This window comes from Jaculus jaculus, chromosome 1 (genome assembly GCF_020740685.1).
Source record: "Jaculus jaculus isolate mJacJac1 chromosome 1, mJacJac1.mat.Y.cur, whole genome shotgun sequence".
NCBI lineage: Eukaryota > Metazoa > Chordata > Mammalia > Rodentia > Dipodidae > Jaculus > Jaculus jaculus.
In genome coordinates, this window is record NC_059102.1 from 304700619 (window position 1) to 304720682 (window position 20064).

At 39.1% G+C, this 20064-nt stretch overlaps 1 protein-coding gene across 7 annotated transcripts in view; it reads right to left on the minus strand.

Moving 5' to 3' along the window:
- The window catches only part of Dnm3 (dynamin 3), a 531619-nt gene that overhangs the window by 12616 nt on the left and 498939 nt on the right, over nt 1–20064 (minus strand). For 5 of the 7 annotated variants that reach the window (XM_045142169.1, XM_045142170.1, XM_045142166.1 and 2 more), the window contains 2 exons: nt 18760–18986; nt 17810–18046 (listed from right to left, as the gene is read on the minus strand). In XM_045142169.1, coding sequence (XP_044998104.1) covers nt 17810–18046; nt 18760–18986 — 464 coding nt within the window. Of the gene's footprint in view, nt 1–13580; nt 13840–17809; nt 18047–18759; nt 18987–20064 lie in introns of those variants that run through there. The other 2 variants (XM_045142171.1, XM_045142168.1) reach the window with 1 other exon arrangement.

Here is a 20064-nt window from a genome sequence, read left to right on the forward strand (position 1 = left end):
CTATAGATTTTAGTAATTAGGAATATGTGACTATTAAGCTACAAATATAGTGAGAGGCAGGGCACAGAATGGCAATGGTAGATTTGAAATTCTTTTGTGAAAATGTGTTAGTAGATCCAGGCTTGTAACTAAGAGAGAAACAAATGCAAATTCTGATGCTTCTGTGCTGGGCTTTCATGCCATTTCTCAGTCTTTCCAAGCTATCTCATAGTCTCTTACCCCAACCCAACCCCTTATTTCCCATACTTCCCAATAGATTTAAATTGCTTGAGAGCAGAGTGCATTTTATTGTGAAAATCCAGCACTTAGTACAATGTGATTAAGGGGCACAGAATAAATATCTGCCAAATAATGAATAATGAATGGCTGAAAAGCACCCAAATAAGATATTTTGTTAGTGCTAGAGTAAAGGCCAGGGATATAACATTTGGATACATTTACCAGAGGCTTATATTTAAGGCAATATGTTTATATAAAAATTGTCTTAGAGCAGAAGTCAAAAATCTGTATTCTAGTTATAATTGGCAGATTGTACGATATTGACCTGCTGAATTTCTCTTGGCTTTATTTTTCTCATTTATGACATTAGACACTCAGTCAAATGATGAAGCAGTGCTTCTAGTTACAGATGTGTGAATTATTTCTTGAGCAACATTATGCTATATGATTTTAAAGAAGCCAAGAATTAATTCAGAATGGCAAGCAAGTGAAATGAGAACATACAAGTGGCTTTACCCTAACATTGCATTTTAAGTGTGATAATGGGGAAAAATTTTGTAATTCACCATCTGAGGATATATTCTGGGAAACTTGAAAACTTGCAATACTATGGCTAAAACAAGAGAAGATTTAATGCATTAATCTTAAGTATCTATCTATCTATCTATCTATCTATCTATCTATCTATCTATCTATCCATCCACACACACACACACACACACACACACACACACACACACACACACATATTTAAGAGAGACTAGTAGAAAAGAAGAAGAGATTCAGTGGAGGGGGTACAAAGAAAGGGGAAAAGGGAGATAGTGTGAGGGATTATGATTACAGCATATTGTCTGTATGTATGGAGGTTGTCAACAAAGTTTAAAAATAAGTAAAATAGAATGTAGATACACACAAACATAATGAAAATTCCTAGAGTTCTGTCTCACTAACTTCTGACAGAAGTGAGCATCATTTTGTTTTTGTTTCTAAAACAATAAAACGGCAACATATATGTAAAACTACCAGAAAGAAACTCAAGACAAGAATCAAATTGTTCAGGGTAAATTTTCTTTATAAGCAATGCTAGGATATTTGCCAACTTTAATGCCAGAAAGACATTTAAGGTTTACAGTTCAAGTTCATTTTATTGGTCCAGTTTCTAAGCATTTAAATAGCTTCCAATGACCTTTACCTCTCACAACAGTTTGTTTTGGGCAACACAAAGTTATTGTTTTGTACCAAATTCTCCTCCACTCTTTGTTTAGTGATGGACTTCATTAAACGATTCATTATATTGAAGAGGAGCATCTTGTATCATTTAGTATTTATTGAAACACTGTGTTGTGTGTGGGCTGTTTATGGTTATGATAGAAGAGCCATGTTTCTGCTTCCAAATCAAAGGGAGAGATGTAATTCTTGAAGTTGTAGCTTCAGGGATGGCTTAGACTTTTGGACAATGGCAATGTTTGTCAGAAAGTGCAGTGCTCATGCAGGGTGGGTGGCATTGTGGGGAGAGACTGTCCTCACTGATAAGGGAAAAGCCACAATTTGTTTCCCTTGTCTTACATTATTGTCTTTTAAGAATAGAAGAAGTGTAATTTTATCTATTCTTTTGGTTATCTGGCCATGAGTGTTCATGATGTGAGGGCAGTGTTGGAGAAGAATGTAACAGAGCCAGCTTCCTTACTCATCACTGTAGGAATGGGTGTGGGAAGTACTGTGCCGACAGCATCTTCCTTCTAGGTGGAATCAATACAGATTTCTCTGAAAGTTTAAACCTTCTGTGTCTGCTTTTATTTTTCCTTAGAGTGGAAAGTGGAGGTTATCAGGCTGGTGAATGTGAGGTCCACTGGGTCTGCAATTGCTCAGACTCTTTTACTACCAAAATTTCACTCCCAGACCAGACTTCATTCTATTGGCACAGTCTAAGCCATGGTTCTCAAGTTGTGCCTTGCATCACAGTTCTCCAGAAGCCTTGTTAAAACTCGGGGCTAGAGCCAGAGAGATTACTCAGTGGTTAAGGTGCTTACCTGCAAAGCCTAATGACCAAAGTTCAATTCCCTAGTACCCACATAAAGCCAGATGCACAATGTGTGCATGCATCTGGAGTTTGTTTGCAGCAGCTAGATGTGCTGGCACACCCATTCTCTCTCTTTCACTCTCCCTCTCTTCTTTCTGTTGCCCTCTGGTTGCAAATATATAAGTAAATTAATTGTTTTATTATTATTTATTTACTTGAGAGAGAGAGAAAGAAAGAGGCAGAGCGAATGGGTATGATGCCAGGGCCTCTAGCAACTGTAAATGAACTCCAGATGCATGTGCCATCAAGTGAATCTGGCTTATGTGGGTACTGGGAAAAGAACCTGGGCCCTTAGGTTTTGCAGGCAAGCATCTTAACCACTAATCCATCTCTTCAGCCCAAATAAAATATTTTTTAAAAACCTGTGTACCATACAAACTTACTAATGGGGTAGGACAGTTCTAACAAACTTGCACACAACAGTGGTGCTGCTGGTCCTGGGAGTAGGCTTTGAGAGCCACTGGGTAAATGATGTTGACCTTGCTGTATTACCAAGTAAAATCATATGCCAGATAAAATGAAAACAAGGGAAAGCACTAGAAAAATCTTGACAAGGTTGAAGAAATAGTCATGGAAACCCTCTGTCACTTTTGGGAATTAGAATGAAGCATAGGTCAAATGAGTTTTAGTTTCCTGTTGTAATGATATAGCTTGCTAGGCAGAATCAGAAGAATATCCACTTGCTTAGTGAAGTTTCATTTGCCTATGAAAAATATTGAAATGTTTTTACACATTCTTAGCTTTGGGGAGGATATAGTTATCTAACCTAATGAGGTGGGTAGATCCAAATTAAAATGAAGTCCTTCAAAAGAGGTATACAAAGGCTGACACTTCTAGAGATATTGCTGGAAAGGGTAGTTATTTGCATTAAAAGGGGGCACACAGAAGGATTCTTTTATACTATATGCTTCTACTTATTAAATATAATTGAAGGTATAAATTGTTACTGAATCAAAATTCAACTGACATTTAATTACATCTATAATCATGGAGAGTTATTCATCTAGGTTTCTAAGAGCCACCAAAATCTGATTATCAATTTGCTCAACTTTTTAATCTAATTTCTAATGCATCCCCACATGAAGAGTTTTGTCAACCTAACTACTAGAAAAAAATGTTTTCTTTTGTTATATCTGATAAAATTTCAAGAAAATAAGTAGACCACAAAAGAAAAAGAAAAGGGAACACTGCTTCCTGTATTTCAGGAGTTGAAATGCCTGACTTCTCCATGGTCCTCTTAATTACATTTTTTTTCAAAGTTGGAGGCTTACATGGGATAATTTTCTGAACCACGTAGATACAGAATTCACTCATACTCCTTGTTGAGGACAGTATAGCAATCTACAGATTATGAAGGTGTGAGGAGTTTCCTAAGGGTAACTGACAGGAGCATATGTGTGAGTAAAATAACAATATATATATATTGGTTTTTCCAAGGTAAGGTCTCACTCTAGTTCAGGCTGACCTGGTATTCACTATGTAGTCTCAGGGGGTCCTCGAACTCATGGCAATCCTCCTACTGCTGCCTCCCAAGTGTGGGGATTAAAGGTGTGTGCCACCACACCCGGCAATAGTAAAATATTTTCAAGGAGAGAAAGAGAGAGGGAAAATGAATATGAATGAGAATGCCAGGGCCTCTGGCCACTGCAAATGAACTCCAGATGCATATGCCATTTTGTGCATCTGGCTTTATGTGGGTACTGGAGAACTGAACCTAGGTCCTAAGGCTTTGCTGGCAAGTATCTTAAGTGCTAATCCACCTCTCCAGCCCTTTTATCTATTTGTTTTTAAATATTTTATTTATTTTTTGTCTATTTTATTTGAGAGAGAGAGAGGGAGAGAATGGGTGCACCAGGGCCTCCAGCCACTGCACATGAACTACAGACACATATGCCACGTTGTGCATCTGGCTTATGTGAGTCCTGGGGAATTAAACAGAGGTCCTTTGGCTATGCAGGCAAATGCCTTAATCACTAAGTCATCTCTCCGACCCTTATTTATTTATATTTTTATTTGCAAGGGGGGGACAGAGAGAGAGAAAGAGAATGAATGAGATACATACTCTTTTGAACGTTTGCTAAGAAGAAAAACAGATTGTAGGATGCAGTCTTTTAGATTTTATCATTCAAATAGTACTTTGCTTATTATTTTGATGGTTAATTCAGTAAATAGGTTATTATGCATCTACAAGGCATTAGGCTAAGCTAAGAAAAATGTTGTCAAAATGGAAGCTACTATCTTGTAACTTATTATAAAAAATGTAGGGTGTTACCCAGCATGTCTTTGGCCTTCTGTTTCTTAAGGATCATTGTCTAAAGCCCATATTGTCTAAGAATAGTTTGCAGTAGGTGCTGAAAAGAGCACATAATGTAGAGTCCACTTAAAGTGATGAAGGAATTCTCTAGTATAATTCTTACTGCATAGAAGTAGAATTTTTTTTAATTGATAAATTTTATTTTATATTACTTATTTATTTTAAAGAGAGAAAGAGGCAAATAGAGAGAGAATGGGCAAGGCAGGGCCTCTAGACACTGCAAACCAACTCCAGATGCATGCACCACTTTATGCATCTGGCTTTATGTGGGACTCGAACCTGGGTCCTCTGGTTTTTCCACCAAGTGCTCAATCACTAAACCATCTCTCCAGCTCAGAACTGTCATTTCTTTCCTCTGTGAGGATAATTCCATGACTTCATAGTGTATTGCATAAGGAAAGTCCGGATAGTTAGTGAATAATTAGTGCAAGAACACAAGGAGGAAAATGTTCACAAGTTTTGATGATGCAAACATGTAGTAACCTATATAAATTAATCTCTAAGATACACTGAAATATAATATGTTTTGTCATATTTTTTATATTGTCCTAAATCTCTGGCTTGGAGTTCCCTTATAGGTGTAGTGTCAATATGTCCAATTCTGTAGTTGTGGCAAAATAAAAATAAAACCAGCTTAAATGAAGACATGCCCAGATGAACTCTGCTCAGTTTAAAGCTTATACAAAGATCTCCACAGCAGTACTGACTAAGGGAAATTTTTGATAGAGTAAGAAAGTGTGTTTATAATGTTTTGTAAAATAAACTATGGCTAATTACAAAATAAACTTTAATTAAGCTTTGCAAGTCAATGCATTTGGTATTCCTTCTTTCCTTCCCTAAGCCGTGTGTGTGTGTGTGTGTGTGTGTGTGTGTGTGTGTGAGGACTTCTAGAAAGTAGGAAAAGCTGAAGGGATTGGTGTTCCAGGAATAGGAAATGCTATGTTTGAAGGAAAGAAAGCTAGAGAAAGTGCTGCTGGACATAAAAAAAAAAAATCATGCATTTTCCTACTATTTATCAGAAGTGTCAAAAGAATTGTTTTGTCTTAGTAAAGTTATAAAACAGGTATCTTAGAATTTTTAGTTGCATGATAAAACATGCTATTTAGATATAACTAAAAGATTTTACTTTTGAGATTATATTTCATAGTTTGGACTTGCACTATATCATTGACAGTACATAAGCTGAGGAGGAAAATGGTCTAAATGAGATACAAAGAAGCAGGCCTAAGAAGAATGCATCCTCAGAAACCTCAGAGAGGGAGAATTGGTTTTCCAGAGATTTACAGGCAGATGGTTATTGAATTAAGTTAGTAGTATCCCTTCTAATTAGTTGTTTTCCTCCTCCTCCTTTTCTCTTTCTCCTCACCTCCCTCCTTCCTTTCTTCCTTCTTCCCTATGTCCTCTCTCATTCTTCCCTTTTCCTTCACTCTGTCTCTCCCTTCCTTCCTCCCCTCTATTCTCTCACCCCTCCCCTAAGAAGAAAGCCCTTCAAAGACTCATGTGCTATAGAATCCACTCCTATTGACAATAAACCAAGGGGAAAAAACTCTTTCCTGTTCTTTCTCACTTTCTGTTCTCTCCACCATAGGGTTCAGAGATGGGGAACCTGACTCTGCCATCTGAGAGAAGGAAGAGAGGCTGCAAGAGAAGTTTATAGAATTAGTTAGTGTGAGCAGAATGTTCCACTTTCTCTGGGAGCACATTCCTTCATCCTTTCAAGCAAGCAGGGTATGTGACTAGGTCCTTACCTCAGAGAGGATAACCATATGCCTAGAAATACTCATGTACAAGTTTAGTAGTCCAGTTCTTTTTCAAAAACTGCTTTGCAATCATACAAACATAAGCCTGACACATTTTAAGATTTAACAGTGACCCTGCTGCAGCACTCCTTTCTGCCTGACCTGCCACTTGGGTCAAATGCACCACACATGATATTTGTTTTTGAAAATCCAACTGGTAAAAATAAGAGACAAAGAATTGCTATTTACTAATCACAGACCCAGTGATTTTTTTCATTAATTAATCCAGCAGGAGGAGCTCTAGCATGCTTTAGAGCTCAAATTGAAAAACAAAAGAAAAAATAAATTAAAGCAAACAGAAAAACAGAGAGGCATTGTGCCCTGCATGCTGCCATGACAGTGAGGAAAGATGTGACTAAGTCCAAAGAAAATGCTGAGCGAAAGAGAGACCAAGTGATGGCATGGGGATGAACAGAAACATGTCAGAAAGGTCCCTGGTTCCCCTTTCCTGAGCCTAGTGCTCTGGAGCAGCGACACTGTCTACTCTCACAAACAGGGAGAAAAAGCTGACTTCTGGGCAAACCTAGAAGGAATTCTTTTCCTCTGAAAAGGTCATATTGTTTCTCAATGAGCCTTTGACATTGGCTCAAAACCCACATTTAAAAGGAACTTTTCATTGTTCGTTGGAGTCACTACCAAAACACCTAGCCATTAAGTCTTTTACTCAGTGGCTTATTGGGACTTTTTTTTAAATAAGAGAAATTCTGTGTTTATAAAAATTGGTGCTAAAAGGGCAAGAAATCACAGGTCTCCTGGGTCATATAAATAGGCTTCAGAAATAAGTAGAGCTTTCTAACACACACACACACACACACACACAGAGAGAGAGAGAGAGAGAGAGAGAGAGAAAGAGAGAGAGAGAGGGAGGGGGAGGGAGGGACCCCATGTGCAACACAAAGAATTTACTCAGGAAAATAGTGAGAAATATATGAATTTAACAGTTACCAGAGTTTCATGGTTAGACTTTCTGGTTTGGACGCTATTGTGCAGGTAGAATGGATGGGTGGACATATGACATGTCCAGAATTATTTAACCTGAAGGAATGACTCAAACAATCTTTTTTAGTCTCTGGCCAGTAAGAAGCCAAACTTTTTGCTTTATACCTTGATGGCATGTGCACAGTTTAAATTTTTATACAGGCTTCTGCAGAAATTTTAACTAGACTAAGTCAGACCAAAAGTCACTAAATAAAGCCAGTCTAGACAGAAAATCTATGGAAACCATATGTCCTTCAGGCATCTGTCTTACAAAGACTGCCATCGTCCTGGAGAAATCGTTCACAAAATATGCTTTTAGGGAAAACACTTCTGTAATGACCAGGAGGAAAGAGAAGTGCTTAAGACAACCATTGGACTTGGGAAAAAATAAAGACAGAATGTTGATAAACATAAGGCTCTAATTTCCACACAATCCATCTGTAAACAGTTTTGAAAGGATGGACCGAGGCAGATATCATTTATATTTCCATTATTCTGGAAGGATCAAAAAACTTTACAGTTTTGTTCTTCCAGCCTCCTACAGAATGTCAGACCGAGGGATCTCAAAGCAACTCTATTCTCACCCGCAGAGAACTGTTTTGAGTAATGTACGTGAATGACGCCAAAGGGCCAGAACATTTTCTTCTGTTTATGACCTCATCCTGCTGGCCTGCCAAACACGGCTAGAAGGCAGGTGTCCGACATAAGTAACTAGAGGATGGCTATTCTGTGTAATTGGGCTCAGGGTCTGAGAGACAAAGAAAATTAGAAGGACGGTGGTACGAAGGAGAGGTGGAATCAGGTTGTGGTACAGAGAGATATTCTCAAGCTTTGCTTTTCCAATTCAACATTGTTTTCTGAACAAGAGACAATATAGTTAGTGCTATTCATGACTCTAACTATACAGAGTGAATCTTAAAATGCACTTTAATTTTAATCAGGGGCATGAAATCCATGAGAAAAATAGATGCAAATTTCCATGACAAAAATCACTTTCTGACTAAAAACTGCAAATAAAAGGCTATGGACACAAAGTATTTATAAGTTGCAAAGATTCTTTGCGAGTCTCTATATTTTACTGAAATTCCTTGTTCTGCAAGGAAGAGGACTTGGGAATTAGCACAGTTGGAATAGTTATTAGAATAAGTACCCCCATGTGTTGTTTAGTTACCTACAGTGCTATGAACGGACAACATATACCAAAATTGCTTACAGAAAAAGGTCTGAGTACAGACAGTGTAGGTATAGAAAACAGAAGGAAATTGTAAGGTATAATCACGCAACCAAATTATAAGTGAAACTGAGAAGCGTTATTTTAATGTGTCTATGCAAAGATATCATGCTTTAAAATGACCTTTCAACGTACTCACTGGCTTTCTGGAATTCCATATTAAGATGGCAAAGTAATTTAGCATGTTGGAAATATTAAAGCAAATATCTCAATATCCATCATTAAAGACTTCTGAATTCAACTATAGAGCATTTAAATAACTTCATCAGAGTTTCCTGATGAGTCACAGGGACTTTTCTGAGTGCTATTATTTATTGGCAGTACTAAAACTATAAGTTTCATGCAAATGGTTTGCAGAGCATGGATTTTATTTGGCATTCAGACCTAGATATGTTGGGGGAAATTACTGTGATGGTTTGTCTAGTTAACACATGAACTAATGTTTCCTTAATTTTCTCACCCCACAAGGTAATAACTAAGATACTGTAGAACTTGCCTCACATGAAGTTTTATTATTTTAGTTATTAAAATACTTTCCAATACTACTATACTATGAGTGTTTTTTTTTTTAAACCAATAGATGCTATGCTAAGGTTTTTATAGCTTTTTCTTGTGAATATAGTTCTAGTGGCAATGCAGTGGGCAGACTTTTTGGTGTAAGCCCTGGAGCATAACACTTTAAAGGAAAATTTTACTTAAGGAAAAAGTTCATTCAATGTTAAAATTGGTTTTGAGAATAATACAAATATAAAATTTAAAAATACACATGCTAAAGAATGCCTCTTATATAAATATTCATTCCCAAGTGAAATTAATACATTGACAACCCAATGGGCTCCAAAATGCCTTTAAAAGGCTTTCTCAGGGCTGGAGAAATGGCCCCATCAATAAAGTGCTTACCACAATGAGGACCTAGGTTCAGATACCCAGCTCTCATGTAAAAGCCCACCATAACAAGTATGTGCCTGTGCTGGGGAAGTGGAGTCAAATGATTTCTGGGGGCTGGAGAGATGGCTTAGTGGTTAAGCGCTTGCCTGTGAAGCCTAAGGACCCCAGTTCAAGGCTCGATTCCCCAGGACCCATGTTAGCCAGATGAACAAGGGGGCACACGTGTCTGGAATTCGTTTGCAATGGCTGGAAGCCCTGGCGTGCCCATTCTCTCTCTCTCTCTTTCTCCTCCTCCTCTCTGTCTGTCACTCTCAAATAAAATAAATAAAAATAATAAAAAAAATGATTTCTGGGACTTGCTAACTAGCTAGACTAACCAAATCAGTGAGCTCCAATTTCAATGAGAAGTACTATCTTAAATATAGAGTGAAGAATGATTGAAGAAGATGCTTGACATCAACCACTGGCCTCCACAGTACACACACACACAGACACACACACACACACACACACACACACACACACACACACACACACACACACGGTATTTCTGGGTGCGATGGTGCATGACTATAATCCTAGCATTTGGGAGGTAGGGGAAGGAGGATTAAGTATTTAAGGCCAACTTCAGCTACTAGAGACCCTGTCTAGACCCTGCTAGAGAGATGGCTCAGTGGTTAAAGGTGCTTGCTTACAAAGTCTGATGGCCCAGGTTCTATATCCCAGTACTCACGTAAATCTAGATGCACAAAGTGGCAATGCATCTGAAATTTGTGTGCAGTGGGAACATGCCCAGGTGCACCCGTACTCACTCTGTTTCTATATCTCTCTCGAATAAATAAATAAATAAAGTTATAAACAAAACAAACAAAAAGAAAAGACAGGCATGGTGGCTTATGCCTACAATCCCAGCACACAGGAGGCTGAAGTAGGAGGGCTGCTTTGAGTTTGAGGCCAGCCTGTCCTATGAGTGAATTCTAGGTCAGTCTGGCTGGAGTAAAACCCTGCCTCAAAAGAAACAAAAACCAAATTAAAAACAAAAAGGTGTCAGGTCTCATGCTACATGAAATATACAGTAATCATTAAGATAAATTAACTGACTGTGATGATACTGAAATACATGGGCAAAAGATAAAGTAGGGTCCTGCTTCAGGAATACCTGAGCCTGAATGAGGGTCATGCTCTCATGACTGAGGCAAATAGTATATTTTATTATAAAATGACTTATTTCTTAAGTCATATTAAAAATTACCTGATCCTTCTCATATTGTCTCCCTGTCTTTTGTTTTCGGGGCAAGGGTTTTAAGATACCATCTTAATACATACCCCGAGCTGGTCTGCAGCTTGCTATGAAGCTCAGGTTGGCTTCAAATTGCTTATCCTCTGGCCTCAGTTTGCCAAGTCTCAGTGTGCTGGGACTATAGGTATGCGCTACCATGCCCAGTTCTACTTTAGCTTCTCTTAGTTCTCAAAAATTACCATCAAAGCTTGGGGTGTTGCTATGGTATTACATCTCCTTTATGGTTAGTCAGTCACTTCCTTATTCTCTCAGTTGGAACATTAGTCTTTACACCAAAAAAAGAAAAAAAAAGAAAAACAACAACAACAGGAGGGATTTACTTACTGGTAAATCCCATATTACTTTAAGCACTTACAGGCTTTCTTTAAGAGCAGGAAACAGAGTAATTATACCTTGTACTGTTTTCTAGCACTTAAACTAATTCCCCATGAGGGTAAGAAGTTACCTTATGAAGATTTGGAATTTCCTCTGTCCCAGAGCAGCTGAAGTCAGGAGGCTCTGCCCTGCCATTAATGATGAGACACAGAATTTTGCTACTTGCCATTTTGATTAAGCATTTTTTTTTGCTGGTCTTTGGATGGAATGTGTTCTATGATTCATATGAACTGATAATTTTGACTGAAAAACAAGACTGGGTATTTCTTAGTCCTTATGGGAAAGGTTAAAAATAAGCAATCGGAGCACTTGGTATTTGTGGTTTTGCCTATCATGTGGCTCTGGTGCTGAAATGGAGCCAGGGAAAGAAAGAACCATACCACGAAGGGGCTTTTGGAATACCTTGTGGCTTTAGATGTTGCCCTGTGTTAAAATTCTACTTTAGGCCAGAGTTGTCATGTGACCTCAACATCATCTAAATGCTTAAGTAATGTGGCATCCAAAAACATGCAGAATCTTTCAAACCCAGAGCCTTCCCAACAACCTTCTTCCCCCCACCCCGCCCGAATTGAAAATACTGGTCTGAGCAAAAGTGTAATATTCTTTAGGTATAACAGCATTTGGTAAGCCAGATGGAGTTCATTTGGCAACTATAGGGTATAAATATGTGTTTAGATTGAGAGGTTCTCCCAGACAATGCTTACAATATGTTGGCATGAGTAAGCTACAGGATTTCAGTGCTGGGTATCTTAAACTTCTATGTTTAAGTAGCAATAAAGTTACAAGGAGCAGGCAAAACCCATCAAGCCCTCAACTAAATCCTCAACTCCATTGTTGGAGTTAAGCAATTAAGGCACATTCTTGGAGAAAGACGTGGCATTTACATTTTCAGTTTTAATTTCCTGGCTGTTAGCAGCTACAGCAAATCTTGTAAGATTTATCTAAAGTTCACATTCAATCTTTCATAGTAGCTGGTAAGTTGGAGGGAAGGAAAAAGCCACCAGCAGCCCATTCTTATATCTTGTTGCCTGGATAAAAGCTAGCCGTGAAAGAGCCATGAATCATACACCACGAATTTCTGAAGTTCTTTACAAAACATGCCATCTAACCAGAAGTGGCTTTGTAAAAATCATTTTTTTTTTCTTACATTGAATGGAATCAAAGAACATGGTGACGAAACTGAAGTGCTGGCTTGTTTGTGTCTACAAGTCTGTATGTCTGCTTGCACTGGCTAGAGGATTTTCCCCCTTTCTTTGAGTTGACATCAACTTGTATAGAGGAACATTCAGCAGATTCCAGCTGGTGACAGTTTGCTGCTGACTGGCCGCAGGAAGAATAATAATCATTAACTGTGCATTTTTTTCCTGGTCAGTGGCTCCTTTGCCAGACTCCTGTCTTGGCTGTCTTCCTTTATCAATCAGGTGAAAGCGAGGGCAGAACTGGGCACCAGGAAACCCAGAAAGGCTTGCCCTGCAGTGGCTGAAGAGTTGCAATTTAAAGCCCCAAAGAGAACAATGACAGAGCTATTTGTATTATTTGTCATGGGATGTAGAGCAGTTGTGCTTGGTTAACTTAATGCCAGTCACCACTGGGCTAGCAGCAGCAAGCTATAGGATTTGCTGTAGCCTGTCTGCATTTCTGTTACTTGTGTTTTGTCTCATGTAGGTCTTTTCTTGCCTTTTCTTTTACCTTCCTGAAACATTGGATATGTGGAAAAGATAAGGGGCAAAATGAGAACAGAAAGGCAGATTGTCTACCAAGACACTTCTGCAAAGTTCCTAAATTTTGACTTTTAGGACATGTGTACACTGTGTGTCTGAGCCTCAGCTAAACAGACCAACCTCCAATCATCTCGACTGTGGCAGGATGGGGATATTTGTGTAAAATAGACTCAATTTCATCAGACGCATGAAGGAACTGCCAAACTAAGTTTACTTTCACTGAAACCATATTGAAACCAGGACCTGAAGAATGAAAGACCTTGACATTATCCATTAATTCATTTCAGTGAGATATTACATTGCAATCAGAATCAGCATGGAATTGGAGTGGGGCTTTTGGTGGTATATTTAATTGAAGGGCTTAAATTAAAATGGACATTTTTTGGTAAACAGCATGTGGTCAAGATTCTAGTTTCATTAAAATATTCCAAGCACATCCTGACAATTCATGTTAAACCTGCAACAAATTAATATTATATTTGGGCATTACAGTAACAAATTTTGTAACATTGTTGCCTCATAAGATGCCTTAAATATTAAGAAATTTTAAAAAAAGCACTCAGTGTTGTTTCTGTCCTTAGCAATTATACTTTTGAAAAATTGCCTTTGAAATCCAGCCACTAAAAATAAAAACAGTCCCTGATAAATCTATAATTAAAATTTTTTATTTGCTCTTTAAGGAGGAAGGATGGTAAGGAAAACAGAAAGCTTATTGGTGACATCACAAACCACAAGGTGAGTTCATTCTTTGTTCAAATGACACTTGGCTGCTAGAAAGTTTTAGAGGGCTGTCCAGGAGAGGGTAAGTCAGGATGTTTCCAGTATGTGACTGTGGGGAATGAATACCAAGGGAGTCACACAGGTTGCTTAATTTCCATGAACACTTAGCCCACAACTTCAAGGCTCGGCAGCTTCATCCTTCATGGCACCAAACCTTGATGTGAGGGATGCAAAGACATACTCATAAGAATGATGGGTTTGTCCTACCTTCAGGTTTAGGGGACTGGCTAAAAAAAAAAAATGAAATAAAACAAGGAGACCTTGTACCTTGTACCTAAATAAAAGTGATTCTGTGTCAATTGCAAGTTGTAACAACATAAAATGTGTAAAAGAGTTAGGGTTAGGGTTAGAGACTACAAGGCATCAAGGTCACATAGCCCAAGCAAAATCAAACTGTTATAATGAGAACTGAATAGCTTCGATTTTTTGTAGAGAAGGGAATATGAAGGCACTGGTGCTTTCTATGGAGAGGGATCCATAAATATTTTGGCATGGTTGATTTAGTCATAGGCTGCTGAAAGGCAGGGATTGTGATGGGACTTCTGGGTGTCCCATGTGAAGTTAAAGAAATCATCTCTGAAGTCTTATCAGTGAAAAACTCTGGAACTGTCTTGAGCTTACACTGGGGCTGCCCACACAGTGTTGGGACATCAGCTTCATTATGGAGCTCAGAGATTCTTTTATTGGGCCATTTGATTTACACCATGTAGATTAGGTGGAGTAAAAGCTGAATTGAATGTTTCAGCTTTGCTATTTTTAATAGATAACACCAGGCTTGGTGAAGGAAGTACTTGCATTTTTTTTTCAATTTTTAAAAAATGTAACATCAAGTGATGGTGTAAATGAAGTTTATTCACATTTGTCTGAAATCTTCTGCCCACCCTTATCCCCTTTGACCATTGCAAAATTGCTCTGTCCAAGGAGAGAGGACAGGACAAGTGAGTAAGATACTGCCAGCACCAGTTATTGCCGTAAAAACACACTCTGATTCAGTTAATTTGTTGTGTTAATATCAAAGGCTGTGATTTCCAATTATCTACTCTTAAGAAGCAGTAACTCAAGTAACTATATCAACTCTAAAGTTAATGTCTTGTGGTTAGAATCTGCAATGAAGAATACTGGAACTTGAAAGAGGTGGCAATATCTGCCTAAGATCATCCTGCTAAGCAAATAACACGCCCAGTGGGGGTGTTCAAACTGGGCTCTGCCTTGTCAGAGAACTTGAATGAAGGTAGGAGAGAGGGGACAGTGCAGATAGCCCAGCAATGGAAAATGTTCTACAAATCGCAGGCTTTTGTACTCTCGACTTACTAATGGTAGAAACATTCATGTAAGCGGGTCTCTCTGGGATTGAGACGCTCCTCCTTTCAGGTGGAATTAATTAAAACAGGCATGCAGTTTGCAGAATTTCCTGCTCTCTCACTGAAAGGCTCCATGCACATAAACCAGAACTGCGTGAGCAGCTGAGCAAAGCTGAGCCAAAAATGACTCCATCACCTCTCTCTGCTTTCCCTTTATGTGGGAATGGAAGGATGGAATAATGAGCTTTTTAAGCAGGCAGAGCTCTTAGGGCTTCATATATTATCGAAGACTTGACTACCTTTGAATTGAGTTCAAATCAAAGTGCTTGTGGCCCCTAAAAATCATGATCATAATTTTCAAAGAACTTGCAAAACATCCACAGGAAAATTGTGTCGGGCACACAGTGAGTGTGAGTGGAAGAATGTCTTGCGGCCAGAGGCTCAGTTATTGCTATGGTAGTATCAAAGCCCACTAGGGAGCCAGTGAGACCCCTTTGTGCTGTCTTGACATGTAAGGAGTTTCAGGTTTCAGATGAAAAAGGAGAAAGGTCCCTTAAGAAAGCAAAGAATTTTGGGGAAAAATCCAAGTTTCCTTCCTGGAAAGCTAAGGGTTGTTTTCCTAGGGATGATGGACAATGGCATTTCAATGGTTTTAGTTTTTAATAGATAAAATGGAAGCAAATCACGGAAGGAAAAGAGAATATGTAAATAAGTAGAGCAAGGTAACATTCCAATAAGAGCTTTCTTTTTTTTTTTTTTTTTTTCTCTCTCTCTTCCTTTCTTTTTTTGTGAAATCTTAAACCATATTTCTGGCTTGCATTTGGTAGGATTCCTGCTCTGGCTTTTTATTAAAAACAGGCGTTATGTGGTCAGAACCCTCCATCTAAAGTGGAGCTTTAATAGGCGGGATCCTGACAGTCTCTCCCTCTCTCAGGTGACTCCCACCACAGGGATTTCCCTCCCAGCCTGCTCTGCTGGTCCTGAATCTTGAGAGCTCAGCACAAAACAAACAGCTTTCTTCTTGCTTGCTAAACTCTCATTTCTGTTTGATATATGAGACTTTCTGCAAGGCCAGATCAAGTTAAGCCTGGTTCTAACTTGAGAGCATTCTAGAAATGTTGAGTAGTTCAACTGTTGTAGCGCAACGTTCCCAGTGTGGTCTTTTTTAAACCCTGTAGCTTCTCCTTCTGGGCTTTGGCCATTTAGCACGGGTTGGTGTTTCGTGTAGCCCTCCCTTTTTGCATGCATGTGAGCTCGAAAATACCAAGGCCAGCCCCACCCAGCTTAACAAATCAGTTTAGCATTCAAAAGTTGATGTTTCTGAAGGGTACTGGCAAGCCAGCTCGTCCAAAACCAAGCAGCAACACAGGCAAGCAAGCAGGCGAGACTTGCACATTCATTTGGGAGCACAGTGCCGCTAAGTTGCTCTGGTTCCTTCTATAGTTACACAGACAGAAACAGTGTTTAAGGCTCCCTGTGGGACTCCCAGCTTCCCCTCTCACATTCCCCTCTCCTTGGAGCCTTCATACCATCCTGGCACAATGACAGTCACTTTCTCAATTTGAGGTTGTCTAAAACATTAAACTCGATTGTGCTTGTAGCCACATTCACTGCTGCAAGTCACCTTTTAGTTGTGGAAGGAAATTATCTTGAATATTGCAGAGCAGTGATTATCAAGTAGAGTGAGATTTTGCTCCCCCAAGAGACAGCAAAAATGTCTAAAAATATTTCAGGGTCTTGCTTGGGGGAAGGGGTACAATTGACATCTATGCAAGGAAGCTGCTGTCTTATAATGCCCAGGATGGCTAGCACATCAATGAATTAGCCAAGATCTGGGACAACTTTTGACTTCAAAATCCTGTTTTTCCTGCACATTGTCTCCCTTCTAGTTTAAGTTCCCCTTCTTCTTTCCATTGGCCTCAACAGTCTAAAGATCAAAATTAAATGAAAACACCACTGTCAGGTGAGGTGATTCACCTTCACTGGTAGACAGAAGTCACTGTGCGGAATAGATATGGCCAGGTTTTCCTTCATGAAACACATGGAATTCTAATTCTCTGTATAAAATAAAATGACGGAATAATTTTCTTTCCTTTATAAGTTTCTGCTTTTGAGGGGGTAAACCCCACCATACCACAGTCTTTCAAAGTCTCTGGTTATGCACATTATATTGACTATAAATGGATGAAAGCGAGAATATAGGCTCAACTCTAAATGTTTCAGATTTTGTTATTGATTAGTTTATAGTGTTTGACAATTAGACCTGAAAATTTACTTATTATTTTTAAAATTATTCAAATTTACACATCTATCTCATATATAATCATTATGACTGCTAAAACCTGTGGAGAATCTAAAACAATTACAGATTAGTAAACTGGATTTTACTTGGTTTATAATTTAAAGTTAGTGATATTGGGGTCATAGTGCAGAGGGCAGATAGATAAACTTCCTTGAGTCAGGGGTGTTCTAGAATTCCTTTGGTAGTGGAGAAGGAAAGGCCTTTGCACTTGAGACTCCCATGATCTATGGAGCACAAAGCTTGCCACAGCCCAGCCACAGTGCACTGGTTTCAAAGCCCTCGAACTTTACCACATTCACAGGGATTCATTTTCTTTGTTCTCATTTTGTTTGTGCCAGGTGGTAAGTGAAAGGTCTTAAGGATCACACAGGGTCTTAAGTGGTATAATTGCCTTAAGCACAACAATTCTTTTATGCTGTCTGTCCCACTACCAATGTGATTTTATTCTTTAATCCAATGTCTGTTACACTATGAGAAGAGAACCAAAGAGCATCCCTACCAATTTCTGCAGCACACCTTACCTTGGAACACTGGGTGGGGCCCTCGTGGGCCTGGATGGAACTTGTGGAGGGGCTCCAAACGAGTCACTGCTGTTGGGAAAAGGAGGTAAGGGGCCTGGACGGAATGGGACTGGGGGAGCCCCTGAGTGGGGTCCTGGAGAGGGAATGGCAGGGGCTGGTCCTCGGCTAGATGTGGGTCTCGGGAGGGGAGCACTTAGAGTCGGCCTCCTTTGGGTGGTGGGGCTTGGAGGAGGTGACCTGAGGAAAAAGAGAAATTAAAGTTGGCCCACTCTTACCTTTTGTCTGAATTAATCTATAAAAAAGGTTTGTAATTCCCTGAGTACATTAAAATTTTCTTTCTTTTCTTTTCTTTTCTTTTTTTTTTCTTGGTTTTTCGAGTTAGGGTCTCACTCTACCCCAGGCTGACCTGGAATTCACTCTGTATCCCCAGGGTGGCCTCGAATGCATGATGATCCTCCTACCTCTGCCTCCTGATGCTGGGATTAAAGGCATGCACCACCACGCCCGGCTAAAATTGAATTTCTTGACTGAATAACTCAGATACATTTACAAAAGGTCAAAAAGGGCTAATGAGGAGAAGCATTTTCCTTCCCCACCCTCTTTACTATGTAGAGACAGCCATCACCAGTTTCCAGTATTTCTTTTAAACTATATTCTTTCTAGAAGTATATATTCCCTCTTCATATATGAATAAAGTTTTTATATAATAGGCCATAATCTCTTTCTTCAAAGCCCTACACCAAGTTTATTATCTTTATATTTAGGGATTTACATTACCATTTTGTTCTTTTTAATGACTATTTAAAGTTCCATTATAAGGATGCACTGTCTTGTTTCTGAAAGGATTTGGTGTAATATGATCCCATCAATCCATAACTTTGGGTCCATATTGGCTTGGGAAAGCATTGTAAGAAACTGGATAAGCCAAGGTGCAGGGGCCACTTCCCTACCTGCGGGAATGCTGGAGCCAGGAATCATCTACTGGAGGAGGGGCCGGGATGGACACTGTGGCCGTGTTGATGTCACCAATGATCGCAAGGGCTTCTTTCAGGGCTTGGTACATTCGGAGCATCTCATCCCTGCGCTGAGCCTGTTCAGCAGATTCTTCCATCAGAGTGTTTTGGTCCTCTGAAGAATACAACTGTGCTAGGAGCTCAGAGTTGATGAAGTCTTTAACCTTTCAGACACCACAGAGAAATCAAAACGGCAACGAATTAATGTAGAATCTGTATACGAAACTCATAAATGTCCACACTGAGAAAAGTGCTCTCTCTCCCTCTCTCTCCCTTTCACATCTTTCTCACCACCACACTGGTAGTATAAGCAACAATTTTCCCTGTGTGTCTTTCGCTGTCAATACTGAAGGATAGTGAAGCTGAATTGAAGAAATGCTAACACTTGTTACCAGCAGAACAGGGCTCCTCAGCTGTGTGAGTGTCCATCATGATGTCTGAGACTGCTTAGCTTATACAAGAGGAATGGTACAATGAGATAAGCAGCAATGTTTTCAACAGAAAATGGTGATATACAGAAACCTTTGTAGTTCAACAAATTTTGTGATCCTTGGCACTCCAAATTCTTTAGCCAGAGTTTTACTAAAAGAATTGAAAAATTGAGGCTGGAGAGATGGCTTAACAGTTAAGGTGTTTGCCTACAAAGCCAAAGGATCCTGGTTAGACTCTCCAGGACCCATGTAAGCCAGATGCACAAGGGGGTGCATGCATCTGGAATTCATTTGCAGTGGCTGGAGGCCCTGATGTGCCCATTCTTTCTCTCTCTGTTTCTTTCTCTCTCTCAAATAAATAAATAATATTATTAAAGAAGAACTGAAAAATTGTTAAGATTTGAAGTTGTAAAGTTGTGCCAAAAGCAGAGTTAATATATGTAAGTAGATATTAAACACAGAGCTATGTATATACATGCATAAAACTGTGAAAATGATTTACAAACAAACTGAAAGAGAAGCATGCTCTTTTCTAGAAACTTAAAAGAAAAGCCAACTAACAGTGATAAAGACTTATGAGGTTTCATAGTCATAACAGCTACATAAAACAAACTAAATTGTGAATAGTATATGTGAGTCTTAGAGGTATGGCATTTTGTAGCAGGAAAGAAGGGGGTACCTATGTTGCATAGCACTGAATGATTAACCTCCATGTTTCATCAAATATAAAAAAGCATGAGCTGTTTTATGGGACACTAAGGAAGAAAAGCCTCACAAATGAGCTATGATAAATTGTTAAGGTACCACTGAA